General features: G+C 51.6%; 7 protein-coding genes across 7 annotated transcripts; 3 read left to right on the top strand and 4 right to left on the bottom strand.

Annotated features, from left to right (window-relative positions):
- Window positions 1-2,582: 2,582 nt before the first annotated feature.
- HO173_006885 (uncharacterized protein) lies at window positions 2,583-3,476 on the bottom strand (the record flags this gene model as incomplete). The annotated part of the gene is made up of 4 exons (XM_037308791.1): window positions 2,583-2,592; window positions 2,648-2,883; window positions 2,939-3,189; window positions 3,461-3,476. 4 exons carry the CDS (start codon window positions 3,474-3,476, stop codon window positions 2,583-2,585), a joined length of 513 nt encoding a protein of 170 aa, XP_037164336.1.
- Window positions 3,477-3,992: 516 nt separating this feature from the next.
- Window positions 3,993-6,079, bottom strand: HO173_006884 (uncharacterized protein; the record flags this gene model as incomplete). Its single annotated transcript, XM_037308790.1, has 5 exons — window positions 3,993-4,205; window positions 4,261-4,359; window positions 4,412-4,561; window positions 4,607-5,868; window positions 5,962-6,079. The coding sequence occupies 5 exons, from the start codon at window positions 6,077-6,079 to the stop codon at window positions 3,993-3,995; spliced, it is 1,842 nt and encodes a 613-aa protein (XP_037164335.1).
- A 1,665-nt stretch (window positions 6,080-7,744) lies between these two features.
- HO173_006883 (uncharacterized protein) lies at window positions 7,745-8,617 on the bottom strand (the record flags this gene model as incomplete). Its single annotated transcript, XM_037308789.1, has 1 exon — window positions 7,745-8,617. One exon carries the CDS (start codon window positions 8,615-8,617, stop codon window positions 7,745-7,747), a length of 873 nt encoding a protein of 290 aa, XP_037164334.1.
- Window positions 8,618-13,679: 5,062 nt separating this feature from the next.
- Window positions 13,680-15,182, top strand: HO173_006882 (uncharacterized protein; the record flags this gene model as incomplete). The annotated part of the gene is made up of 2 exons (XM_037308788.1): window positions 13,680-14,180; window positions 14,298-15,182. The coding sequence occupies 2 exons, from the start codon at window positions 13,680-13,682 to the stop codon at window positions 15,180-15,182; spliced, it is 1,386 nt and encodes a 461-aa protein (XP_037164333.1).
- Window positions 15,183-16,585: 1,403 nt separating this feature from the next.
- Window positions 16,586-19,713, top strand: HO173_006881 (uncharacterized protein; the record flags this gene model as incomplete). The annotated part of the gene is made up of 2 exons (XM_037308787.1): window positions 16,586-16,681; window positions 16,807-19,713. The coding sequence occupies 2 exons, from the start codon at window positions 16,586-16,588 to the stop codon at window positions 19,711-19,713; spliced, it is 3,003 nt and encodes a 1,000-aa protein (XP_037164332.1).
- Window positions 19,714-20,412: 699 nt separating this feature from the next.
- Window positions 20,413-22,154, top strand: HO173_006880 (uncharacterized protein; the record flags this gene model as incomplete). The annotated part of the gene is made up of 2 exons (XM_037308786.1): window positions 20,413-20,428; window positions 21,916-22,154. The coding sequence occupies 2 exons, from the start codon at window positions 20,413-20,415 to the stop codon at window positions 22,152-22,154; spliced, it is 255 nt and encodes an 84-aa protein (XP_037164331.1).
- Window positions 22,155-22,183: 29 nt separating this feature from the next.
- HO173_006879 (uncharacterized protein) lies at window positions 22,184-26,897 on the bottom strand (the record flags this gene model as incomplete). Its single annotated transcript, XM_037308785.1, has 8 exons — window positions 22,184-22,288; window positions 22,680-22,746; window positions 22,793-23,416; window positions 23,564-24,283; window positions 24,914-25,115; window positions 25,177-25,302; window positions 25,361-26,080; window positions 26,417-26,897. The coding sequence occupies 8 exons, from the start codon at window positions 26,895-26,897 to the stop codon at window positions 22,184-22,186; spliced, it is 3,045 nt and encodes a 1,014-aa protein (XP_037164330.1).
- Window positions 26,898-27,206: the final 309 nt, after the last annotated feature.

Raw genomic sequence — 27,206 nt, 5'->3', positions numbered from 1 at the left:
GCGAGGTAGAGTGCTGTGGTATGGAAGTAAGGACGTAAAGAAGGACGTAAAGAAAGAAAGGAAGAAAGAAAGCAAGCAAGAAGCAGACGACGAGAGACATACCCTTCACATCCACGTATCCGCATGAGAGCCAAACCCGTCCGCACTGTCGTAGAGAGAGAAAAAGAGAGGAGCCGTGCCGTCAAAGACCCCATACCGAGCCAGAGCACCGACGTCGGACATATCCCAGCGAGTCCACGCCCGTTCTTCGACCGCGGCGATATCACCATACCGCCGAAATCGTGTCCTCGATTGCGTAAAGACGGACCAGAGCCATTCGAGCCGGAGTAGCATCCGACCGGCCTCGTGATGCGGGAGGGGGAGGATCCCAAAGACTACTGCACGTCCACCTCAACGGTACTGATATGGAGACAACGTGAATGGTTGGGGAAGGGACCAGTGCTATTGAAGGCAGAGAGGGCATCCAACTTGGCCTCGTGATCCGGGAGTGAGTAGTAAAGTATACAGACGGCTATTCCCACAACGACCGACTTTGTCACCGTCCATCACATAGACCGGCATCTTTTTCAGCTCTTATCCCCACCCCCCGTCGCAACGGTACCATCGGACACAACAACCGACCAGGACCTTTAATACAGCAAGGCGAATATCATACAAACCGAAAGCGTGCCACGCTAGTCTGTCCGGATAGATCAGCCACGGCGTCAACGTCGACATCGTCGGTGCCTACCTACACCGATATTTCAATATCGGGAACGGGTTGTAGCATCGCCGCGTCCCAGTAGCAACACTGGGATACGAAGGGGTATAATCGCACGAGTGTGGATGGTGGACGAGAGCTTCAAACACGGAGGGAAGAAAGGAAGGAAGGGGTCGGCGAAGATGATGGCTCGGGATTTTGATCGGATCGGACCGACATGACTCCCAACGGGCACGGCACTGCACTGCGTCTCCATCCGATCACCACCCCCTCCGTCCCGACTCAGACCCACCGGAAGCACGCCCGTCTCCAGCGTCCGCGATACCCAACCCGTGCGCTTTCCCTCCCGTCCCAAACTATACAGTCCCAAGCTTATCCCCCCAGGCTTCCCCCCTTCACAGATCCCGCCACCGCTGCACGCGCCAAGCACCTCCGAACGTGGCCACCGGTAGCCTTCCGGCACGCCGCGGCTTGTCATCTTTGGCACGGTAGCGGCGGATGCGGCACCCGAGTCTGCTCGAAAAAGGGGTGACCTGGGCCACGCTGACACCCACGCCGACTGTCGCTCGGCGGACTCGGGAGCCGCACCGCGCGCCCGGACCGTCGGGGGAGGAGGAGGAGGAGGAGAAAAAAAAAAAAGCATCATCCCCGCCCCCCTCCCCGTGCAACCCCCGCACGAGCCACGTAACCCCGCTCGCAGCGCCTCCACCACACCCAGTAGCATGGTGAGCCATGCAAAATGTCGACGGCAGCGCCAGAGGAGACGCCGCGAGCCGTTTGGAGTCGTGGTCGGAGGGTTACGGTCGACGGTGTGGTTGCCGCTGCGGGGGTTGTTGTTTCGGGTCGATCGCCTGGAGGGGCAATGCTGAGGGGGGCGGAGTGTGGGAGCGGGGGATTAATTAGCACCGTTGGGTGGGACGTACTAGTACGGGGAGCGGTTCTCGAGCGCGGTGGAGAGCGCAGGCTTGCCGTAATCTTTTCATTTGTGTCCATTGCGTGAGCGGCGGCGGCGGTCATGGGGAGGAGGCCGTCGGATCCGTGCGGGTGATGGTTCTGGCCGTGTGTCTCGACGTTTGGCGATACGTGCCCAAAAACGTTGTTGAATAACTAAGGTAGAGGGCCATTCGGTCCGTGGCCCCGCTATCTAAAGTAGTGTCGTACAACCCCCCCTCTTGTGAATTTCCGCTCGTGTCGACTCGGTAATCCTTCGGTGCTTATCAATCAGGAGAGTCGTGTTTGTTGAGAGAACCAAAAAGGGGTCGTTCAAACACGGCGTTGAATGCAAGGATATTCGAGGCAACAAGCGATCCGTGGAATTAGCTGTGGACGATGGAAAGAATGGCGGAAAGAGGATTGCTCGACCACTATGGCATCACCTCTCTGGAAAACCTCGGATAGGCAGGAAAACGCGAATTAACGAAACAGCCTCAGCCACACGGACAAGCATCTACCCTGCGGAAACAGATCTTGCAGCCCCCCCCCCCCCGCCAGTCGATAAGGGACTCCCTCCCTCATAAAATGAGCATCTCCCATCCAACCTCAGACTTTTACCCCCCCCACTTCCCTCCCCCAGCCGCGCCCACGCGACAACGACCGCCCACAGGAACCACCGGAACGCCTAGAAAAGGCGCTCCTCACTCCCGCCCCCGCAAAGCTTCACGCACGCTCGACGCTCCGGGGAGGGGGACCCGGCAACGGTCCAAGACGACCCGGCCACCGGGACGTTCGTTCGTTCGCCCGATCGATCGGGCACGCCGCCTCCGACACGCTCAGCTACGCAGACCCCTCCGCGTCAGCATAACTTCCTCCCGGGAGCGGCGAGAACCGGGGCAGGGTCCGGAGGGCAGGCAGGCCCCCCGCCGTTCAACGGAGAGCGCGCGGCTCACCCGGACCTGTGTGGATTCCCAGACCGGCGAGGGCGGGACTCGGGACGCGGAGGGGACGTACCGTGTGTGAGATGGCAGGCACGTGGAGGAGGCGCCGAGAAGACAGCGGGGCGGGGAGGCAGCCGTCGGTGCAGCGGGCGTGGCCGCACCATTTGTAGAGGCAGATCTTGACGGTGTTTCCGTTGGCTTGGGTGCACCTGCAGCAGGACCAGACCATGATGGGGAGCGGTTTCGGTGACGGTGGCGGTTTGTTGGGGACGTAGGGTGATATATGTCCCGCTGAGGTTGTTGTTGTTGCTGGCGGCGGCATCAATGATTGGTAATGTGGTGAGGGCCAGGGGAGTTGACTTACGCAGGTGGTGATGTTTTTCTGGCAGTGTTTGCTTACGGTCGGAGGGTTTCCTTGGTCGAAGTGCGCAATGGTGCGAGAGTTGATGACGGGGAGAGGGGGGAGGCATTTATATATTCCAAAGCCCCGCTTTCTTGTGTCACACAGCTGCTGAAGCATCGTCATTCCATTCCTTGGCCTGACATCTCCGAAGCGGAGGACTTGCCTTTTCCGTATTCGATCCTCAACCACTGCGTTGCATAACACTGATACCTCTACGAATCCATTAGCGGCAGCCTAGACCGGTCGATGGTGACGATGCTTATGCGTCATCTTCACATCGAGTGAATCTGTATAACCGCGGCCACCGGACACGGTCGTGGATGAAACCAGCCGAGACACGAACCCGTTCGCCAATGTTTGGTTCACATCGAGTGAATCTGTATAACCGCGGCCACCGGACACGGTCGTGGATGAAACCAGCCGAGACACGAGAGCTTACGCGCCACGAGCGGCTCCGTTCGCCCAATGGTTGGATGCACACACCGTCATTGACACGCATGAACACGGATAAGGGTTGGATATCTTCTTTTTGGATAGGGTGGTAGTGTAAGTAGCTAAAAGATTTACAATCTGCCCTTTGCCGACAACACAAATCTTTTTGATGCTCCCAAGTCCACCAATGGGGCAATGCAGAAAATTAGGTATGCGGTTCGCGGCCCGCCAAGGGTAATGGGGTCTCTCTGTAAGGAAACGCCATCCGGATGCTGTAATGACAAAGAAAATATATCACTCGCTGGAGGGTGGGGGTTAGGTCGATATGACTGTGCCGCTAGACCAAGAAACATGCACGCATCAAGGTGCTCCAATCCAGCGCAAATGTACACTATGCAGCCGCGGTGGTCTCGCTCCGATGGTGGAAGTCGAGGTCCGATACCGTGGGCAAAGAAGAGAAGGTTTAGATGCTTATTACAAGAGGTACGTGATGGAAACCATGATCCAGGGCCGGGCTCGCTCGCTGATGATGGTATCTTTCAAATCAGGGTATAATTGAACAGCTCTCGCTTTCGAATGGTGGTCATAATGATACGTCAAGCACCAAGCTCACGTCTCTGACTTGGCTTCCTGCGAGATCTTCGAGCACGGGGATGAGATCCAACAGCTCGTTATCGTGGGCGTCGGAGAACCAGCTGCTGATGGGCACGGCATGTTGGGGATGAAAGATGTACGATGTGGGCGAGTTGTCAATGATGATTGTCTCTCGTAGGTCACGGCCGACTTGGGAGAGATCCTTGATGGAAGTCAGCAATCGCTCAAGCGAAGAGCAGAGATCGATCGATGCGAACCTTGACATAGTTGCCTTGATGGTTGTAGCAGCTCTCACGGAATAGTCGATGGTGAACGACCTTGTGTATGTCCAGTTGGTCGAGCAGTGGATCGCCGTACTAGCATATGTCAGTCTTGAAGCGATCCAATGAATTGAGTGCAGATCCATACCTTTGAGACCGAAGCAGTAAATACAACAACTTCATAGAGCTCACCGACTCGCTTCATGAATTGATCAACGCCTGGTCGCTTAATAACGTAAACGTTGTGAAATTGGCCCTCGATCTCGACAGGTATCGTGAAGTCGGCTTGGTGGAGTATCTAGAAAATTAGCTTATAGAAACTGGAGAAGGAGAATGTGCGCACCTTGAAACTACTGTGGACCAAGGTTTCATCCAGGTCCAAAACTAAGCATTTCCGACCCTTGAAGTGAGGTTGAAGTGGCGGCAACAGCCACCGTTGCTTATCACTCGGCGTGACAGCACTAGATCCTGAAGTTGTCGTATCTTGGCCATTTCGTGGAGGTGGAGGAGGCAGATTCACCTGTGCCTGGGTCGGATCGCGTGTTGTGGTTGATGGTTCTTCTGCAGCTGCAGCGAGTGGTGGAGCATCGACCATGGCAATGTCGCTGTCCGCTTGTTCTTGTTGAGTTGTACGATCGTTGATTGTGGTTCCTTGTTCGGCCACAGATTGATCGGGTTCAATCAATTGAGGTGGTGCGGTAACAGCGATGACCGGCGTTGCGTCCATGCTCTGTCCGGTACTCGCTTCTGGAGGTGAAGAAACGTTCGAAGCTGGCAGAGGCGGTAGTGGTGAATCGCGAGTTTCTGTAGCCGCGGGCGGTTCTGTGGTCTCTGCTGTAGCTGGCACAGGTGGAGCCTGCGCGACCGGCCTTTCTGCGGGCACCTTGTCTTTGGATGATCTTGTGATCATCGTGGGTTTTGCAGCTGGTTTAAGCTCTGAGTATTCTGGTCCTCCTATACTTTCCTCCACGACCTCTTTCGATTCACCCGTACTCGACTCTCCTGCGCTAGCGTTCGCCTTTACTACCGGAGTAGGTTGCCTTCCAGGCTTTTGTTGCAGCACCTTGGCCTTTTTCGCCGGAACTGCCTGATCACCACCGTCGACCGTATTGGCATTTTCTGGTGCGCTGCAACAGTTGAGGAATGACAGTAATCCACCCCTTTTCTTCGGCTTCGTTTTCTTGGTCGCTTGCTCTTCGCGGCCCAGTTTCTCCGGGTCCGTAGCGGTCAGGGGACTCGCTTTCTCCTTTTCTACCGGGTTCTTTTCCACAATGCCACCAACCTGGCTTTTTTGTCTAATGCTACCTTTTGATCCTTTCTTCGATAATGATATTGGGTCTCCAGCAGACTGCTCACTCATTGGTGTTATGCCTGGTGTCTGCGTCTTCGCAGTGGAGGATGATCGTATGGGTACGTTGGGTACAAGCCCTCCTTCCGCTGGCTTCTCCTGCGTGCCAGGTATCGCAGCCGATGACGAGGCTATCTCATCCTCTCCGCCCAGTGTACTATCTATTGGCTCGGGGGGTAAGGGATTCGATGTCGACGATGGGATTGGAGAATCGTAGGTAGAATCAAGTGCCGGTTTTTCTGTAGAGGACGTAGAATCTGCGTTAACAATCAGCACACTTGGCTACGCATATACCCTAGTCGAAGGACATAGCAACTGTTGATCCGGATCGGGTGGGCATGGTAACATACCGTAGGCGTTCGAAACTGGAGGCTCCAGATGGGTGTTTAAGGGTAGGCCTAAGTCGTCTGCGATGGCACTCGAGAGTGGAATATCCTCTGTGGGCGCTTGCGCAATCTCGCTGCTCATGTGGGGCGACCCGTCAACCTCAGTGAGGCTGCAGGTAGTTTATCGCAAGGTGGACTGATGACGAGGTCGCCGTGACTGCGTGGTTAGTGGTGACCTTGTTCCGAGGACGCTCCGCAGTCAATCGACCCTTTCACAGCAAGTCCCAGTATCCAGCACGTGCACAACGATGGTCCCAACTTTTGATCTGTCGTCTTGAGCATCTACCCCAGCACGATTCTCTATAATCCTTGTTGTTTTGGGATGTACAGTCGTTGAATTGGCAAGGCTGGGAGCTGGCACCTGCAGGGTTTGCGGCGGCGAATCAGTCGGGAGGGTTAAAAAGGAGAGGAGCGCAGGCTAATGACTGCGAGGAAACGGATGTGGATAGGACAGTGTAGGGTATCTGGACTAGACGGGCCTGGTGGAGCGTTGACAGCCGTTGTAGCAGATGGAGTTGTTCACGGTGAAAGGTCGCGCGATGGGGCTCGGGGGTTGATTAGAGGCACCAGCCACAGCATTGGCGCCAATTTCCAGGGGTTCACAGAATCGCTCCGCTCCCTACTTTATCATGGATGGGAATTGGAGAGAAAATAAGAAAATATCAGAGTTGTCTTCCTACGAAAATAATTGCGAAGCTACATAAGATTTGTACCTACTTGTTCGTTGGAGTCGATTTAATCTACCTACATTATGTCTGACGAGCAGATTTACGCGGCCATGTGGTTGCAGAAACCTGATGAGTGAAAGAAGAGAGAGAGAGATAATAATAATAATAATGTGGGAAGGGAGAGGCTGCTCGGGAAGGGAAGGCAAATGGAAAAAGTGGGCGGAGACGGGAGAAGTAAAAGTAAAGTAAAGTAAAGTAAATTCAAGTAAAGTAATGTCCAATGAGAAATGACATTGACCCTCCAACGCTATGATTGAGCTTTGGTGGGAAGAGGCGACATTCTGAGCTAGTGCCCAAGATCCAGTTGTCATGCGCCACACTTCTTTTCAGGGTTCGATGATGAGCGAGTAATTACTGAACTTGGTGCAAGCAAAAAGAAATGATGCAAGCGAGCGGTGCTCTCAGAGTCCCGAATCAATTTCCCTCTTTTCCCCTTCACTTTTCACCCTTCACTCTTCAGCAAGTAAACTGCCTTTTCACCTGGAGTAGGTGGTGCTGATTAATTAAATACCTTTTCTTGTCATGCGCGTAGCAGATGTCAAAAAACCATCCTTCCTCCAACGCTGATCTCCCGCAACACATGCATGGAAGGCATGCAACGATTTCGCCAGTAGTGAAACCTGGGGTATGTACACACGAGGTAAGGGTGAAAGATGCATGGACCGCTTCAATTTCGCATCAGAGCTCCTAAACCAGCTTCGTCGTAACGGTAATCTCCATTCCATCGCAATCTCTGCTTCCTGTCTCCCTGCTCCGGTCCGTCTGCTGTATTGGCGGCATCCTCCTTGCTTTCGCCAAGCGGGTACCTCCTCTGTCCAGCACCGGGAGCTGTGCATCTTGCCCGAGGACAACAAACGTATCTTCACATAGCGTAGGGCAGGGGATATGGCATAGCTCCTCATGCTAGTATGCACCAGTCCTGAACCGCTCCATTGAACCGTCGTCCCCCAGACAGAGAACAAGGGCGGTATGCGTAATATCCCGAGCGGTCCCCCTCGGGCCCGCTCGCCGTCTGGCTATCAACAACTTCTCACACTTGCCATCATCCCCACCGCCCACACCCATGGCCTCCCTTCACCCCCAGGCAGGCTGTTAAAATATTCCCACCCCATCACCCCCCCGAACCCTCTGTAGAACTGACTCATCGCTGTCACGGTCCTTTTGAATACCTCAGTATCAACAAAGCCATTCCCATTGCCAGGACTCGTCAGCACACCCACCACCACCTTCTCCGGTCTCCACCCTTGCCTCAGAATGGCATCGTAGTCGATGAAGGACTCGAGGCGACCCCAATTGTTGTAAAATTGCGTGTTGTACCATGCTATACTGCTCCCACGCATGACCTCCAGCGCTTCGTAATCGAACCCGGAGAGGTGGGGACGGCCTTGGAGTGCTGTAGCCACAGGGGCGAGAGTGACGAGGAAGCCAGGCCCGAAGTCAGCTTTCAGACGGTCGATGAGCCGTATGATACCATTCAGAGACATCGCCTCCTCGACGTCCAGATCCAGCCCATCGAGATTATGCTGCCGTATCATGTTCCGCAGGGGGATATAGTACGCTTCGAACTCTCCATCGCTCTTATCTAGCCGTTGGAAGCTACCTGGTGCTGCCCCGCCCAGCATGCCGAGGACTTTGACGCCGATGTCTTGCATAATGGCGACTTCTTCCCACAAGCTGTCATATTTAGAAGAGTCGGGCGGGTCATCATTGAGGTGGATGTGGCCGGGAGGATCATTGAGGTGGATGGCCGCGATAATCAGATGGGTAATGGGAACGAGATCAGCGGCTTCCGTGAGGAGGGGTAAAAGGGAGACGAAATTGTTTCGGTGGTAGTGGGTTTGGTGGTAGAGAACCACGCGTGCTTGGTGCGGTGGATGGTTGGTGGGAGGCATGGTTCTTGCTGAGGGGTACTCGTAGATGGAAATCACGGAGTAAGAGCTGATACTTATAGCATTGCTCTCGACAATTTTCTATTGCAAGACCGCACTTGGGCCCATCTACTGAAGGAAGAATTACAGCGTACAGTCGGCACAGTTTTCATGGTCTATCGAGGCCGAAAATGGCCGATGCATTCAGAGACTGGCCACTTCTCTCTCCATCTCATCGGTATAGTCCCTCACAGCCTCCCAAAGCGTTGGAGAACGTAGCAGCCAAAATGCCCTACTCTGAGCCTCAGCATGGATGTCTATTGTTGGATTCATTGGCGACCTCATGACCAAGGCTTCGCCCAGTTGCGGATCCTTATGCCGACCGTTCAGTGATCATGTCACGTCCAATGCTCCTATAGGAACAACATGTGTGCGAGTAGATATCATCAGAAGAGACGATTGTAGCCGCCTATATTTTCCGTCTCCCGGAATAGTGTACTAAATGTTGTTGTGTACCCCGTCGCCCTCGGTTTCGACCATGACGCCGACCTCTTTGTTGCCGTTATTTCCCATGAGGCTGCTGCCATCGAGCCTGTCGTGGGCGGAGAGCTTCTTGGTCATTGTGTAATTACGCCACGCTTGACAATGAACTCAGTGTCCTTTCAAGTGTGAAATCCTTCTCCACATTCAGTCTGATGATTGGGATTTTGTAAAGCTTCGGGTTCTTTGACTGCATAATGGTCATGACTCTTAGTGTCTGAGCACGATCAGTCGGCTCTTCTCTTAGATCGTGCTCAGGAATATACTTTCGCACAATGCCTAGACATCCTCTCGAAGCTAATCGTCATTTGCCGAGTATTCGTGGTGATCCTTCAAAAGGTGATTGAGGGATCGATAAGGGAATCCATAGACTTTCTCTATCTCCTCCCGGGTATCTAATGCTGCATTGCGCTTGTGCAAACGTCTCTTTCACCCAGTCGCAAACTCAAATCAGGCCCGGCACTTCCGATAGCCTTCGTCTCATGCCTTGACCGCCTCTTTTCCTTGGGTGTCATTGGGCTCCCTTGCGTCAACTGTGTATGAACTTGTTAAGGCGGGCCGTTCTCAGGGAGCACGTCACTATCAAAGCTCACATCTCAAAATCGTTGTTGTCCTTGAAATCTGGGACAGTTGTTCGGGTTCCATCATCATCCGACCCCATCTTCGTCTCAGACGGATCCAGATAAGATGGAGTCTCCAAAAGACCCCGTTCCCCCAGCGAGGAGCCTCTGGTACCTTTGACCAACCAAGAGTGAGATTAGGAGACTTTCCATCTGAGTGCTGAAGATAGAGCGTTCGAACTGGCCTGCTACGAATCCTGATGATGCCAGAATAAAGACGAATGCACAATGCCAAAATCGGACACATCGCAGAGCGATCCGAGCGCGATTAGCGCGCGGCCTAGAGCTTTTGCCGAGAGAGGATCATTGTTTACCTGGGGCTGGCTCGCATCTTCAGTGAAGCGCTGTTGTCAGATCATAAGTCGTTACTGGCCAAGTCTATATCATTGAGCCGAATGATGGTGTTATCGTAATCGGTAAAACAAAGATATGGTGCAGAACTCTCTAAAACCCTCTAAGGCGATACTGAACAATGGGCACATCTCTAGGCAAAGATTGCAAACCAACAAGCGCCCACGTACTCTACGTGCGGACAAAGGCACCGTGAAGCTATTGAAACAACTTTTGGGTCTCAGACCGAATATCGTCAAGGGGTGTTAGTCCCTTTATACTGTAGCAGTTCAAATGCTCAATCACTCAGTGCCTTCATAGAGATAACGACCTCACGCTTGGGAGTCTCGCTATTATGCTTGAGTGAGCCAAACAGTCTGATCAGAAATCTTTGCATGCCAGCTGAAGACTCGCTCACATCTTGATATTCTAACGGAGCATCTAGAGACAAGCCCATTACGACCATGTCCGGCAAAAAAGGCAACTTTTGGTTCACTTGAATAGCTGTAGATGCTTTCCAGAGGAAGACCCTGGAAAACTTCCGTTCTCTCTTACCACTCGAATGGCCGTCATATGGTTTCTACTAACTTACACTCTAGTCAGATCAAGCGTTTTGTGCCATGGTGGCGTGATCGTGTCAAGTCATATCACGCGAGTATTGTCTAATGAGTGGTACACCCTACAGTCTCTATTCAACGTCTTGTACTTTAGACGGTCTGGTATCTCGCCTCGCCTATCTGGACAGATTCCGGATTGATGTAGATCTCGCATTGCAATCCCCAAGAACGGTCGTCGCCAGGAGCGGCCCGGGACGCATGCAGCCGTGTGACTGCCTGTGCGTTACCTTGTGATATTTGGCATAGGTACGCAAGGCAACACATGGCTGTATGAGAAGGCCTGGGTGCCGGAATGGTGTCTGGACTTCGCTAGTCTAGAACCCTCGGTGCTCCTTAACGCAGCTATCGCCGTTTTTTGGTTCTCTCATCATGACTGCGGAAGCAAGTTGAATAGATTCCAGTTCTTTCACGCTTGCACGAAGACGGTTTGCGAGAGGTCGAGACCTGGCTGCACCTCGCTCGGCCTTAACTAAGCTCCGCTAGTCATGGGGACACGTATGTATTTCGAAGAGTGTCGGTGACTCCGGTCAATGTTGTTGGTAGGTAATGGAGAGGAAGGTATGCTATCATAGACACGGTGGTCACTGTTCGCCTGGACGCTCTCCATTGAGTTCATCACACATTTGTCATCGGTTGATCCCTTGTCTTGGCGGCGCTGATCTCTTTTTCGCTTTCGTATGCGTGAAATCTTGCGATGCTCGGTAAATCACGAGCTTCGAAAGGATAACGTTTGAAAATTGCCACACAAAGTATGCGCAGTTGATGACAACGCAAGAAATTTCGCATTCAAGGAGAACCAACGACTTAGGTTTTAGGCAGTCGTGGCCGCAAGAACATAGCCAGGCGCAATTCTTTCGTCGCTCGTTGTCAGTTCTCCGAGGCTGAGGTCCTGAGATAGATGGACGACCAGCCAGATTGCAAAATGTATTCCTGGAGAGCGTATCGGAATTACTTTAAAGCGGGTGGTGGCGGCTCCGTCAAGGGCGCTGAGTTATTGGCTTTCTTATGCACCTTGCTAGAGCCCCATCATCGAGTTCCCTGTAGCATGCATCTGCCTGAAAGACATACAAGAAATTCTCCCGAGCGGAAAGTCCAGCCGGAGCGAAAGTTCAAGGAGTGGCTGTAATGCAACGTGGTGATCCAGACCGTGGCATCGTAGACTCCTGCTCACCGAGAACTCCTAACAAAGCTGTCGTGCACACCGCTAGGAGGCCCTGCATCTCCAGGCGAAGCTCTAAAGGGAACAGCGGAGGATTCGGAATCAAACTAGGCCATCTTCTCGAGCGCCTTGTGATGTAAGCTTGCACCTTGACGCATGCAGCTCATCCTCTTGAACCAGTGAGCTGCTCCCGATCACGGCCAAGGGTGCACAGCCCTAGTGTGGTTCAGGGCTCCACAATGCCCATGCAGACTTCCCCAAGGGCGAAAACGTATAACTCTGTTTGTTCCGTAGTATTTGCTTCTTGTGAATAAGTCATTCGTTTGTGAAAGTAATTTGATAGGTCACGACCGGGCTAAAATGGTGTGAGGACGATCCCTCATGTCTTCAGGCCTAGATGTCCAAGATGGTGAAGACAGAAGTGGAGACACTATGCCGGGTCTATGACCTCGCCGGCCATTCATAGAGGTAAGTTCGCCGAGGTACTCGCCGATAGCGTCGCCAAACGCTCTTTCTGCCACTCGAGAAATGTACTTCGTGTACTGAGTGGATTCGAATTCGCTCTCTGATCTTCCACTTTTTTGGCTGCCCTGGAGTTTAGAAAAGGTGCGGAAGATACGCAGGACCCTGTACTCTCGGGGCTTTAAATGAAAGCAGCACAGAAATCAATTCCGCCATCGCATTTCTCTGTGGAGTGAAGCCAGGCTGTCCCTCTCACAAGCTTCCTCCGTCAGAGGTGATTACTCTATCCTTCGTTGACATAGCTGTTGTGGTCGTTGGTTCGTACCGAGATTTTGAAACTTTTCGATTTGTTATGAAAAGTTTTCGAGATGCCGGAAAGACTTTCAGAAACATCTTCGACCATTGGAGAAGCATGTCAGAGCTCGTCAGAGCTCGTCACAGTCCCTCCATCTGGCTCTTTGACCTTCCAAACAGGCCTGGATCTTTGTGGTATAATCAAAGTGTTGATGAGATAAGAAGAAGAAAGGTTGAAGGTTCTCTATAATTTAAATGTTGTTGCTGGGTATAGGTGCAGGCAGATGACCAAACTCAGGTAAGCATCAGTTAACCAATCATTGACCTTAGTAGGACTGCGGTCTTCTCTGCAATTACTGATGTTGCATCAGGCTAGAACGAGGTAAATACGAGCGACAATGTCTCGCTGGTAATGATCGGGGGTAGCGAAATGATAGATTCTCTAATTGAAGCCGATATTAGTAGGCTCAATAAGCAGGACTTGAGAAGTCTCAACGGTGTGTAGAAAGATTTGAGGGTCTATTGAGACTTCCTGGAAGCAATGCAAAGCCTTCAAGTACCATGAGACCTGCTCTTTCACAGGGAGGTTGCTGCTCTGATTGCCTCGGGGCTTAGTAAAGGTGCAGATTTAGGGCTGCGTAGCACGAGTAATGGCCACATGGCAGGATCCTTGGAAATTAGCTGAACATGGCACCAGACGTAGCTTTAGGATGATTGCGGTGGCGGTGAGCTTCCCGAACTTTGATATCCGATCTTCACTGGCTATTATCAGCCCCAACATGCATCAGGATGCAGCCGGGGCTGATGTGCCTATATGAAGTCATCCCCCACTCTCAAGTGAATGGATTCGTGCATCCCTCTCTTCACGCCATATTGCCGTCTGTCTCTCCGAACGCTCGCTGTGAGATTCGAAGGTGGAGAGTAGGGGCCAACGAAAGAGGTTAGCGTCTCACTTTCCTTGCCGAGGGTCAGGGCAAGCTTCACGGAACGCGATTGGACAAACGCTGACGCTGGAGCAGAAGTGTGAAATCGCGATCAGTAATCGCAGAAAACCAGCATTTGTCATGGACCGAGGGCGCGAGGCCGAGTCAGCAAGAACAAGAAGAAATGACGATTATTATGAGTTCAGTCCCCTTGGCTTCTTGGGAGACTCTTACTTCACCCAATCTCCCTACTACAGCAATAATCCGATTGAGAACGCGCAAGTAGGGCTAGGCCTCGAACCTTCACCGAATTATACGGATCCTGCTCCTCAACTCGTCAAACCTACCGGCTATTCGCCCTACTATCCGCAGACTCCAATGGATCTTGACGTTTTGTCAGCCGAGAATTATCAAAGGGACTATGCGCAAGTCAGTTCGGCTCAGCGGGGAAGAGAGCATGCTCCGCTGTTTGGCATCACTGCCGACAACAGGCTCAGGACAAGTACACCCAGTCCGCCAGCCGGCACGAGAGCCCGCAGATCGAGGAAAGAATCTCTGAAGGGTACAAGCGCAGATGAAGCGAACAGTGCTCGCCAACGGGGCAGACCCAGGCTTGACACCAAGGATCAAACTGCGGCCGACGTATGCATCCTTTCGTGTTCCGACATGATCTTCTGCAATGTGCTTCCGCTCTTCGGCCTCTAACCCCCAGACCTCCAGCTGGAGGCGTCAATGCACTCTTGAACTGACTTGATCCAGCGCCGCCGTACCCAGATCCGACTTGCCCAGCGCGCGTACCGCCAACGGAAAGAGACAACGATTTCTGGTCTTAACGATCGAGTCGCATCCTTGGAAAAGACAATTGAAGACATGCACAAGGCGTTTCTCGAGTTTAATGATAGAGCCATTGCTTTGGGAATTCAGAAAGGAGCGCCAGCACTAGCGCGACACCTCAAATCAACGATGGACAGACTGAACGAGCTTGCAAAGAACAGCACCGAAGAATCGGATGTTGAGGAAGATGAAAACGACCCTGTGGGGTCTGTCCAACCAGTGGCTGCTGAACCCAGAAGTCGACGACAGGGAAGGGGGTTAGGTGGAGAACCAGCGTCGATGCTCGGATATCAGACCACGTTTGGCGAAGATGAAGAGGAAGAGGAAGAAGATGCCGGTGAGATTGCCGCCCCGCTAGCACAACATATACTGGACAACAATGTGCCACTGTCGGACTGGACAGTCACTGAGAAGATGCAGCAGCTTCGGAATGAAGGACCAAAATCAAATACGCGGGGGCTCAATATCAGGCCGGTGCAGCAAGATTGGGTTAACACTCTAGACAACGGCATCGAGCAATCCTTACGCAGCAAGGGGCTTTACCTGGATGGCCAATATTCAGTACCGTTTGGCCCCATTGATCATTCTCTTGGCTCCGAAAAAATACCGCTTCCTGCTGTGTCCCCCTATCGTTCTCCATCCCTAAACAGCAGCGGAGGGCCACATACTCCCAGAAGCACAGATGTACATTGGCCGAATGAGCCATACTCAGATGGCAATCACGTTTTCTGGGATCATACCACGAACGTTTCAAAAGCCTCTGCCATGGACATGAAAGACTCCTTCGACGACCCAAGTATCCGTCTGTAAGGCCTTTGGCCCGGGCTTTGTGGCCAAGGAATCATCCGAGGCGCGTTTTCAGGAGACTCGCTGACCTAGTGGCTCGTTGAGCATTCCGACCTTCTCCCTCTCTCTGACGTTCTCTCATTGTATCATTTTCGAGCATAACATGCTCCTCTCTTTCTCAACACCTGAGTCGTCGAGCGTGTCAGACACGTGAAAGTCCGAGAGCGGTTGCTGAATCGGCTTCGAAGCTGGCGAATACTAGGGCGGTTACAGCTCAGTCTGCTCTGGGAGCAGGTGAGATGGTTGAAGGTGACGTTGCGAGGAAGAGAGGATATGTTCTGGCTGTCATGCTTGGCGGTGTCTTAATGCCTCGCTGTATGGCTGACGGATAGCTCTCTACCATGACGAAAGTGTAGTGTGAACGTAGCTACGCAGATAAGGCCAGTATATAAGATGGTGCTGTGAAAGCAAGCAGCGGGCTGTTGTCAACCAGAGCTCTTCTTTATTAGACGACCAGACGAATTGTTCTTGGTTCACGATGAGGAAAGGTGCGAGGCGTCATGCCGAGTGTGTGATATGCGCAGGGATGGAAGCGCTAGAGCATGACTCGCATGTTGGAAGCTTGGCATTAATAAGAGGGAAGCACGGAAGCTATGGGACGGGGTGTGCTGTTCACGTGTGTACTATTACACGGTATAGAAAGTACCATCTTTTAATTAGTGTGTTGCCGATAAAGAGTACCTATAAGAGTACACGAGTAGGATAGCTGAAGCTCTAGTTACAGCCAAAAAAGAAGAGGGTGTTAGACAGCGCACAAAGCGCAGTACAAAGTTAAAAGTCCTCGTGAATCCGCTTATCATCGCCGGCTCTAGTGAATGCTAGGACAGATCTTGGACATCCGATGCAAGGTCACGGCATAGTAATGAATACTATCTCTCATTCTTCTCTCCTTCTCTTCGTCTTTTTCTCCTTCTTCTCCTTCTTCTTCTTCTTCTGTTCCATCAGTCAGTTCATCGGATCTTTTCTTCCAATACCCTGAGTCCAGCTTGACAGAAAGCGGAAGTCGGATGTACCTTTCGGAAGTACCTTGTGCGGGACTCGACTCTTGTTGACATCCGAACCACTCGTTCCCTTGCGGCTCAATCCCAAAAATCTGAAAGAGGAAAGGAAACCTCCTACCTACCTACATGCACCAAATGCAGTCCACCAACATGCTCTGCCTTTTGCACACATCCCCACACTCCCTCGTTTAGCCTTCATTCCTTGCACGCATCGTCCCAGCAAGGCACGCCTACATATCTGCGAACCTGGAACCTGCGGTTCTGCTCCTTCACCCATTGGCTCAGATCAAACCCATTTCTTGAGCCTGAAAAGAAAACCCCGTCTTCTTGAAACCTGGCATGTCTCTTGTTTGAGATTCCTACAACATGGCCACAGCTCATCAGCCCGCACGGCCTGCGCAGCGCATGTCTTCAGGAAAAGACATACTATCTCGCATGCTCCAAATGGAGAAGCAAAGCAAGGTAGACCAAACCCTTCTTGGATTACACGGCCTGTTTGCCATAGCACGCACGGCCCTCACAAACCCTTGTCTACACCAGTCCGCTTAGGCTTTTAAATGGCAAACGTACTGAGTAGGTTTTTTTAGCAACAACGGTCCTCATCCGCCGGTCCCACCATCCCGCTTTCGCTGAAAAGAACATCATTCTCTGGTCCTTCTGATCAAGCATCGCCCTCAGCTAAAACGACGCCAAAGTCTCCTCTGCCTACGCCTCAACCATCACAGCGCCCTTCTCTCACCACACGCTCGCAAACCCTACCTTCATTATTAACTGACAGAGGACCGTCGGGGAAGCCAATGCCGTCTTTAGCACAATTGAAGACCAACACTTCGACGGACCAGGAGGACTCTACTCCTATAGAAATATGCCTGTCTCCGAGCTGGTCCGATCATGGCGAGAAGAGGAAAAGAAGGGAGAAGAAGAGGATGGAGAAGGAGCAGAAAGAGATTGAGAAAAGGTTGAAGCAAGATCAAGAGAGACAAAGGACGGCAGACATCAAAGCGGGAAAGCGCTTGAGCAGGAAGCCGCCCCCAGCAGCAATGGAGACTCAAAAGATGCCCCAAGCATTGCGGAGGAATTCATGGGTGTCTATGATGTCTTCCCATACATCCTCAGGCGAAAACACAAGACGGTCTTCTCGCGAGGAGAAAAGGCTCTCTGGAATTTCTATCGGCTCTACGGATTCGCAGTCGCATTCAAGATCGACGCCTGCCACCAGCACCGAGGAAGCGTCTGATCCTGCTCGTAGTTCAGGGCAGTCGCATTCAATCATAAGTTCGGCTGCCCCCAAGATTCCTAACTTTGGGTGGTCTTCCCGAAGGACTTCATCCGGCACCAACAAATCACTCTCCTGGGGAAGCGAAGATGCATACGCGAGAGAAGTCATATCTTTTGCCTATCGTTTTGAGGGCTCTCCAACTGACCTCGAACACCCCAAACCCAATGAATCAGAGGCACAGCAAGGATCAAAACATCCAATACAGCAGGCGGCAATTACTCCGACCTTCAGCAGAAGTGTAACCGAACCCAATCTTGCAACCTTTTTACAACAGTCAGTGGCTAGGAGCCCACAACGCCCACCAGCAAAGAGGAAAGACAGTTCTGAACCCAGACAAAACCACGGACAGAAGGATCCACCTGGAGAACGTAGGAATTCAGCTCATTCTCCGAAAGCAAGCCCCAACTTTCAAGATGACCTGGCGGGAGAAATGGAGGCCATCATGGCAAGCCACCACCAGAGGCCAAGTCAAAATCCTCCATCTCCACGGAGTCCACAGACGAGGTCGTCTCACGACGGGAGTAGCTATGTACACAAGCAGCGCATGTACCAGCAGCAGCGTTCGATAGCAGGCTTTGAAGATGAGCAGGCAGTTAAAGATGCGAATGATATGGCGGCGAAGTCTGAGGCACTCGCCGGAGAGGATGGCCAGCGAGCAAAATTGGGGTTAAGAGCGCCCGATACTCGCCAGCAGCATAGTAATACCGTGTCTGTTACACCTGGTATCGCTAATGACCGTGTTCCTGTTAGTCCTATGACCAGAGACTCTGCGATGCAGCCGGATATGAAGCTGTCCCCAATGAAGCAGCAAACTACGGTGAAGCAGCAAACGGACGTCGCGCCTTCCAGCTCGCTAAAGCCAGCTCATACAAATGCTACTCAAAAAGGGCCAGATGACACAGAAATTCGTGCAGGTTCACAATTGGTCCGAGATTCAGTCTCGCTCAACAAGACCCAAATAGCTCCAGGCTTAAAGACAGACAAGATCCTTCATTTTCGGCGGCGCTCGAAATTGGCACCTTCCAAGATCTCCGTACCAGATAATGTTCAGAGTAAAACGGTAGCCCTTGAATCTGTCCCTCCCACTGTAACGATAGTTGAAGAGCCTCCAGGGAAACGTTCAAAGGCGGAACGTATGTCCCAAGACACGAAACCAACGCAAGTACACGCGAGTGTCAGGACGGGGTCTGAAAGCTCCCCCCGCAGTCCGCCCAGAGAGAGCTTACCGGAACCCAACCCCATACAGTCTCATGCCAAGAGTCGCACGTCATCCTCTATGGTATTGAGTGATACTCTACCGTCGCCAATGTCACCTAAATCGACGACTGAGCCCGTTGTGATGTCAAGCAACAAGGCCGCCAAGCAGGCCGAAGGCAATGAAGCTAGTAGGGAGCTGCATCTTAAAGCCGAGCCAAAGAGCCCGCACGGAAAACATATGACTTCCGTGACCACAAATAAGGCTCTACCTGATACACCACCTGCTGCCAAAGACGCCTCTGCCCCAGAAGCTACAACTAGCAAGGCAATGCCAACTACTAAACCCCTTCCAGAAGTCGTCATCGAGAGTACAACTGAGGAAGGTTTAGTACGAAAGACATCAATCAAGCGTCCTCGCTCGAATCCTCAGCTACAAACCCAAACCACAGCCACGAACTCTTTGCCGTCACTCGACTTCCTGCCCCAGCTCAAACATCAGCCACTTGTCAAGCGTCAACCTCAATTCCTACCTGTCGCGAAAGATCGCTTCCCACCTGTCCCGAAAGACTATGCCACCATCAAACTTATGGCTGGTAAACCACCGGTCTCCTCCCATGCTCCAGATATGGAACTCATACCTCGCACGCCTTTCCGCACACCTTCTCAATTTCCTGTCCCGGGACGAACATTCAATCGATCCGTCACAGATGTTGGTACTGTCTCCTTCGGCAAAGGCGCTCTAGCGGAGGGTATGGAGGCGAAACCAATCGCCAAGCTCTTCGTCATCTGTTGCAAATGCAAGTTCTGGCATGACCTACCAAGTAAACTCTACGAGGCGATGGCTCTGCCGAAAGAGCTGCATAAGGATGAGAACCTTGCTGGGGACAAAGGCAAGGGCAAGGTAACAGGGACAAGATTGGAGACAGCAGTGAAATGTCCGTGGTGTGATCATGCGATGACTACCTGGTGCTGTCAGGGTTGGACCACTGTTGTCTATTTACATGAAAGGCATCACTAAAAATCAGTTGGTGCACGTTCTTGCCAATCTTTCTCAAGAATTTTCGAATTTGTGCGCACTTTTTTTTTTACGTCTCAAAAGCGAATTCTTTTTTTGTCTTAGCGAAAGGCGCCCACGTGTACTCCTTTGGGGCTCACCTTTTGATTGGGCTTACTAATGACAATGTACGATATCACGGGCGGCTCAAAGATATGTGTGTTCCAGTCGTTGGAAAGGAACTCTCGACATAAGGTCAACAAAGCTCTAGTGCTTTTCGACGCAAGAAGCTTAATAGCAGCTATGGATCAATCGATATAGCTCTTCCGTTACTGTCGTGTTTCCGGCAATGTCTCTCCTGAATAGCTGATCATTGTCATCTAGAGAAACTTGAGGCTCAAGATCTTCTGGGGTCCTTCTGCTGGTAATATTGAAGGTATGTCTGCGAAGACACTTTTTGCATCAAACGAAACACCTGAACTCAGCAACAGTGGCCAAGGGCGAAGCTTTCTCCCTACATTTGGCTTAGCGCTGTACTGAGTTACACGCTGCACTCACCACACTTGTGCGTAGCCAAGCACTTGACCTTTCTCCGGACGCTGAAAATCATCATCTCAATACATTGACTTTACCACCATGTAAAGCTAATGTGACGAAAGGTGATGGAGCTATGAAGTGCCTGAATGCTACAAGTGCACGGCCCTCAGCCAGTGTCAGTCCGAGATGTCGAGTTTGACCGGTGGGTCCAATAAATCGAGAGCGAAGCGAGAGTCCCTGAATTTTGAGTAAGACTGAGGAAAGAAGCCATACTTCCATTACCTTGCATAGTGCTGGTGGCACCATGGCATTCTCTTTCTCTCGGTCTCGCTGTGAAATACTTGATGACCCTTTTAGTTTCATCGCCTTCTTCCATTAGCGTCACTGACTTGAGCTCTCGATGTAACAAGTTTCAGCAAAGGCGGGAGATCGAGCGACACAGCTCGTCTACCCCAGCTTTTCCCCAGCTCTCCCGCGCCTAATGTTTTGCCTTTAGGGGTCAAAATCCCACGACAGACATTCTACAGAGGTTTCGATATGGCTTCGACGAATAATCTTATCTGGTTGCTTAAATACTCGCAACCGTTCCTCGACCGAGTATAGCTGATCGATTCGGACTCGCTGCTTACCATAGTCAATAATGCTTCGTTCAGAGCCCTTCAAACTGTATCAATCAGTTTCATTGGCACGGCAGAAGAGACCTCTCCGTTCCCGCGAACAAAAACCGGATCGACTTGTTAGGTAACCGAACCTCGAAGTCAGTACGAGAATAACCAGTTCCATCGCTTTAACCAGCACCGGAAATATTTCCCTCGCCCTGCCTTGTTTTACGGGACTCGCACTTTCAAAAATGGCTGAGCAGCTTCTTTAAACATCGGAAGGGATGTCTCGGTCAGAGCTTTGGAGAAGCGCCCTTGGACTTCGGCCGAAGAAGCCCGGTAGCATGGAAGCGGGAAAGCTGTGAAACGCGACATTCCTACACTCTATGTTGCACGCTCGGACGGTCAGACGCTCAAGGAGGGTTTCATGGCACGGCTATGTCCCTATTGTACTTGATCCATGATTATAGCGCACCACAAGGTCTTCAAGATCCATATAGCTGGCCCCTTTACCCGAGCACTATACTGATCCGGGTAGCAATCGCTGTCTCATCGTGGTTCGGTCAACCAGTAACACTTCGTGAGGAGCGTGTTCGATGCTGATCATTCTCCTCTGCGACAGATGAAGCTGACTTGGAAAAGGCCCGAAAGCCGTAAGAACATGGGCTCGTAGCCTCGTCCTCGACGCCTCTCGGACCGTGTTGCTCCTAGAACGCCTGCGAATGGTAGTCCTTGACCGGTCTGTACTCAGGTGCATGGTTCTCGTAGCTGACGTTCTAACTTATGGATTCGGAAACACAACTCTGCCAGGTTGGTCTGATACAGAAGCCCCATGAACCTCAAACACACGCCTCAGCCTGAATCGATATACAGAAACCCATTGTCATGTATAAAGTACAGGCCATCACCAACGGAGCAACGTCCACTTCCCTCTGCATCATATCACGTTCACATAGGACCGAGTAGGCTCCATACACACGCGTTCCCTTTGCTCACCGTCGGTCCCGTCATACCCAGAATCCATACCACGCCCCAAGTATTGGTCTGAAAATGCTCTCTCTGTCCGTCCTTCTCATTCTTCTTGCCACAGCAGCAGTGGCCAATCCACTGTTCAACAGCGATAGTCAAGCCATCATAGTCGAGCGCGGCGAGGAAGAATGGTGGCGGGAGAGGCCTGAACTGCGAGCTCGTTTCGAGCGCCGCAATGGCTCTCCCAACTGCGGATCATATGACAACGAGCGAGGCGACTGGGACGTGCGTTTCAACCCAGGAGTGGAGTCCGGCACCGAAGACTACAAACGCCGCTTCGACGGTTCCGACAAACGCTGATAGGGAGTGTGTAGAGTGCCGGATGGATGCTAGTGCGGCGGGTTGTCGCTTAACAGGAAGTTGGGATGCAAGGAGTGTAGGGAGGTGGTTATTGGTTGGGAGGAATGGGGTGGTGTGGGAAAGAGAGAGAGGGTCTTGCGATTGGTTCGGAAGCGAAAGATTCAGCATACAGGGGACGAACAAATGCTGGACTTATACAGGAGCTCATAACCGAGTTGAGGGCTGGTTGGAACTGGGAAATGTTTGGCACATCCCTCCTTGGGTGCTATCTCTGTTTCAGGCAATGCTGGCACAAGTCCAGCTCGTGTTCGACTGACAGTCATGAAATGTTGCGCATACACCATGTGATTACCACATCCCAAACGGCCAGAGTCTTCGCCTCTTGAGGAGATCGACGTCTCAAAATGCGTCTTCCCTATCCAAAAGGTGTTGTACTGGCCAGAACTGATGCTCTTTGCTCTGCGATAGCGCAGCAGGCTCCGGCCATGATCGTTGCCCGCTGATACATCATCTGTTCTGACTTACATGCCAGTCACGGAGTCGGAAGGCCATTTCCCTGTCATTGCTCCTACTCGTGCGGCTTGCAGCGGTGCTGATACGGCGGTTAGATGCTTGGACATTGCCATCAGTGCATTTACTAATCCTTCCCATCATTCCGAACAAAGTATCTTATTTTCATCGGTGGTTTTTTATCTTTATTCTGGTGCTCCATCGGATCATTCCGAACAAAGTATCTTATTTTCATCGGTGGTTTTTTATCTTTATTCTGGTGCTCCATCGGATCATTCCCCGAAACGTATCTTATTTTCATCGGTGGTTTTTCATCTTTATTCTGGTGCTCCCTTGGCCGATCGGACGCTGCTTCTTGCTTTTTTTTGTTTTGCAACAGCTGCCTCAGGTCCAAAGAGTCGTCTATTTCTCCATAACCCGTGGGTAAGCTTCCGGTTCTGGTCTCTTTTCTATTGGCTGCGTCCTCATGGTTCAGAGAAGTCTGTTTGATTTGAAGACGCGGCCAAGGTGGCGCAGAGGGTCTGCGCGCACCAAATCCTTCGGAGGATCCGCCACCGTCATCAGGTGTAAACGTTGTCGCGGATCCAGAGGCCATTCTTTCCCGATCAATTAGGATTGCCTTTGGCGTTAAGATGCTTATGGCTGGTTTACGACTGCGATCGATCCTGAGATCAAAAATGTCGAGCCTCTGGTAACCGCCTGCGATATCATGGTATTGCTTTCCCTCCACACAGTCGGCTATATCCAGATCACTTGATTACGATTTTGCAGTCAGCATTGCCAACTTGAGAGGGTATTTTGAGCTCTGGAACAAATTTCCAGGGTAAAAGCTCCCAAGGCATACCCTAAGACTCAAGATATCGTCCCCAGAAGAAAATAGGGACACAAAAGGTACGTACGCATACAAGATGTCTTCTTCGTTTTGGATCATTTCCTTCGCTTCCACTGCACCGGTATGCTCGTCTATTGTAAATGATGGATGCAAGCTGCCAGTTGGTCCCAGAAACATGGTTGCAGCACGGGGTGTTCGCTGCAGCGTTGGCAAACAACCAGTATCCCCCGAGATACGCACGATCTCGTCCATATTCTCCTTGCTAAAATGGCCTGCACAGGAGATTCCGAAGCACTTCGCTTCGAAACAGTGCGCAGCTGATCTGATATAATTCGCCGCAACGTTATCGTAATTTCCATTTGGAGGACCATTGGATTTCCCAATTTCAGACTTCGAGCGCCTTGTGGGCCATACAGCGGGCCAAGATGAGATGTGCACATGCTCATCCAATGCCATCAACGCGTACCTAGCTAGGGGATTGGTATTCTCTCCACATATCAGAGCACCGATGTTTCCAAAGGGCGTCATGGCGAGTCTGAGACCGTATCCATCACCAGGACTCCAGGTCAGCTTCTCGTAGAAGGTTGGGACCATTTTTCGGTGATGGACAACGATTTCGCCGTCAGCCCCTATGATAAGATTGGAATTGAATAACGTGGCGGTCTTAATCCCTTCAGATACACCAACACTCACCACCATCCCAGTGTTTTTCGCAGCATTTCTGATGGCCTTGATTTCTTCGCTTCGCATATGAACGGACTCCTCGACCATACGTTGGAAAAAGTCACTATCACAACTCTGAGTCAGCATTCCCTTGTCTAGGTAGATTTTCGAGTCATAAGACATATTCGAGAATAGAAGACTTTAAAAAACAAGCAATCTGCATATACAGCAACTCTGGTGACTCGAATCGGAGATTCGAATCGGAAGAAAACCTCGGAAAAGTGTCTTACTGGTTGTCCGTTGGTGGGAAAAGGGCACTCCAGATGGGGAAAGCTGGAATAAAGGATTCAGGAAACACAACAAGGTTTGCAGACGCTCGAGACGCTCGATTGATCAGAGAAATACATTTATCTGTTGTTGCCCGAGCGTTTAGGAAGACCGGAGAGACGTGACAGGCCGCAGCACGAAGTTTTGGTAGTGGCATGGATCAGGAGGAAGACAATAAACATGAAGCATACAATCTGGAGATTTTCAAGAAGACCGACCATTCGCTCAATCGATGAAAGATGCCCAAAGGTTGCAGAAATGACACGCGCCAGCAGTAGAGGTTCACCTCTCAGCCCTACCACTAGCGCCACCGGACCTGGTTCCTTTTCTTGGCGTCCCTGCAGGCTGTTGCAAACTCGGGATCAAAGGACGTAACAACCTACCTTACTCTTGAACGACGAGAAAATGTTTTCCTCTAGCAGTCTACGAGTCAAATCCCAGTAGCTCATTTGCCCTCTGCAGCGTCTGACGCTCTCGCTCAAGCAGACCCTTCTGACCAGCATCATATCTCGTGAGCCCCATAGCACGTTGGGCCTCGATATCGATATTCTGCATGACAAAGTCTGGAGTCAAGCGGCCTAGATGCTGACTCTCGCCTAAGCCTGAGGGAAAGTCTGGACCTGGCGTTCCTACATGGCCAGATGAGTGAGCTTAGAGAGCTTGTCTGGTGGGTACCAGGTGGAGAAATACCTTCAAAGAACGCCTCCCTTTGACGCACCAGATAAGCAGCGTTGGCTTCCGTCAGCGGGCATGCCGGGATATACATCACGCTTGAATCTTCCTTGCCAGCGTGGGTCTTGTCGACGGCGTGTATCGCTATCCAGAACATCAGCACGAATCACCAGAGTTCTCAATTGTCAAATGCCGAACTTACTGTCACAATGCCATGCTACATAATCTCCAGGTCTGACTTCTGGGACATGTGTCATGGTATCTTCGAGCCCAAGGTGAGGATGTAAAGCCGCGTTGAGTTCTTGACAATTAGAAGGAACGGCCCCCTGCAACACTGAGGTCGTCTCATCTTCTAGGCTCCAATTGTTGGAATCGAGGAAACCTGATCCCAACGCTTCTGTGGGACCCCTTCTCGGTTGGAAGAAAGGTCGAAGCAAGAAGTAGGCCGTTGCCTTTCCCAGTAGCGGATTAACCATCAAGGTCCCTTCCCCTGCGCTAGTGGTAGACATGGACAGCCAGCCTTGGAACATGCGGAACATCGAACAACCCCCTGGGCCGTTATAGAGATCAGAGACAACAGGTAATCGACAGCTACTCTCCCAAGGGTTATAGGCTTCCCAATTGCCCCGAAAAACCTCGTTGTAAACCCCACCTTTACCATACCCGCTCTCTTCCCACCTTTCGCAGCTCCCACCGTCAACATGCGGACCAAGCGCAAACTCAACATCACCGGGCTGCCGTATACGAAGGCGATCAGCATACGCAACCGGATGAGAGGTGGATATCCGGGCAGACTTGTTAACAGAGTGCCAATGAGACATGAGAAATGCTTGGGTTCGAAGAAGGTTGGGATGAGCGCGGGCGAGCACTTGGGAAGGAGACCAGTAGAGCTCGTATACAGCGGGATTACTGGCCGGAAACCCTAAAATCGAATGAGACATGGACACAGAAAAGTGGAGAAAAAGTGGTCAAATTAACGGGTAGAAACGAGAATATCGTAGAGATGATCAAGCTCTCGAATTTATGTTTGGGCGCAACTATGAGGCAAGAGCTTATGACTCGATGCTCATTTGTGAGATAGAGTCGCGTCCTCTAAGCCTCAATCAATGAATCAAAGCGGGAGTGCGAACAAGGATCCGGGCCTCAAGCCCAGAATATGTGACAGATCAGAGTGCATTTCCCTTTCCCTCGGCCAGGAACTCAAAGCACGCAAACAATAGAGGCAGCCCAATATGAAAGAGACGAGATGGTTGCCTACCTTTCGTCGAGGGGTTGGTCTGGATATATCTCTTCAACAGCTCTTTCCAACCCAACGCTTCCCGCTCCGACACTACGCCTCTAATGAGACCCACACCTCGTTTGTGTAGGCCATCACGAAATTCCGTCCTTTTCCCCAAGTTGTGCATGTCCCTAAATTCGAGCTCTGGTATGACTTTCGAGCCCAATGCCTTAATAACATCGATTTCCTTGCGTAAATCTGCCAGCAACCGATGCCAGCTGTCTCTCACGCGGTCTTCATGGCCCTGTATTAGCCGCCTCTTCAAGTCTGCAAATCGTGTAGGCAATGGCGGACTGTCAATGCCAGATAGGGAAGGGAAGACACTCGATATGTCTCCAGCGGCTTTGCTGGGATGTGCAGAGGTTGATGTAGTCTCCCGGCGCTTTGGATTTCTGGGTAAGGAAACGCCTGGGACCCTAGCTCGCGTACATTCCCGGAGATTGTGTACCCTCAGTATCATTGTAGCGGTTAGTTTGGACGTGCATTCAGGTGTAGTTTCTTAATGAGTGGCTTGGAGAAATGGTGAATGCGGAGAAATTGCTGGCTAATCCTCGGCACCATTTATAGCTGCGATTAGAACTTATGGCAACTAGGGACAATTGGCTTGTCCTTCGTGAAATACCAATATTTAGCTTGGGACCATTCTGTATCGGCAATATGGACGGGTTTCCCCAAGTATCACAATCGTATGATTGGTGCTGGCCTAACACCAAGGGTACTGCTGCAAATTCGAGTCTGAACGCTCCCTCTCCTAGTCGAAGCGCATGAT

The sequence above is a fragment of the Letharia columbiana genome (genome assembly GCF_014066305.1).
Source record: "Letharia columbiana isolate WasteWater2 chromosome Unknown Sc0000021_s0, whole genome shotgun sequence".
Classification (NCBI taxonomy): Eukaryota; Fungi; Ascomycota; class Lecanoromycetes; order Lecanorales; family Parmeliaceae; genus Letharia; species Letharia columbiana.
This window is presented reverse-complemented; position numbering and strand designations above follow the sequence as displayed.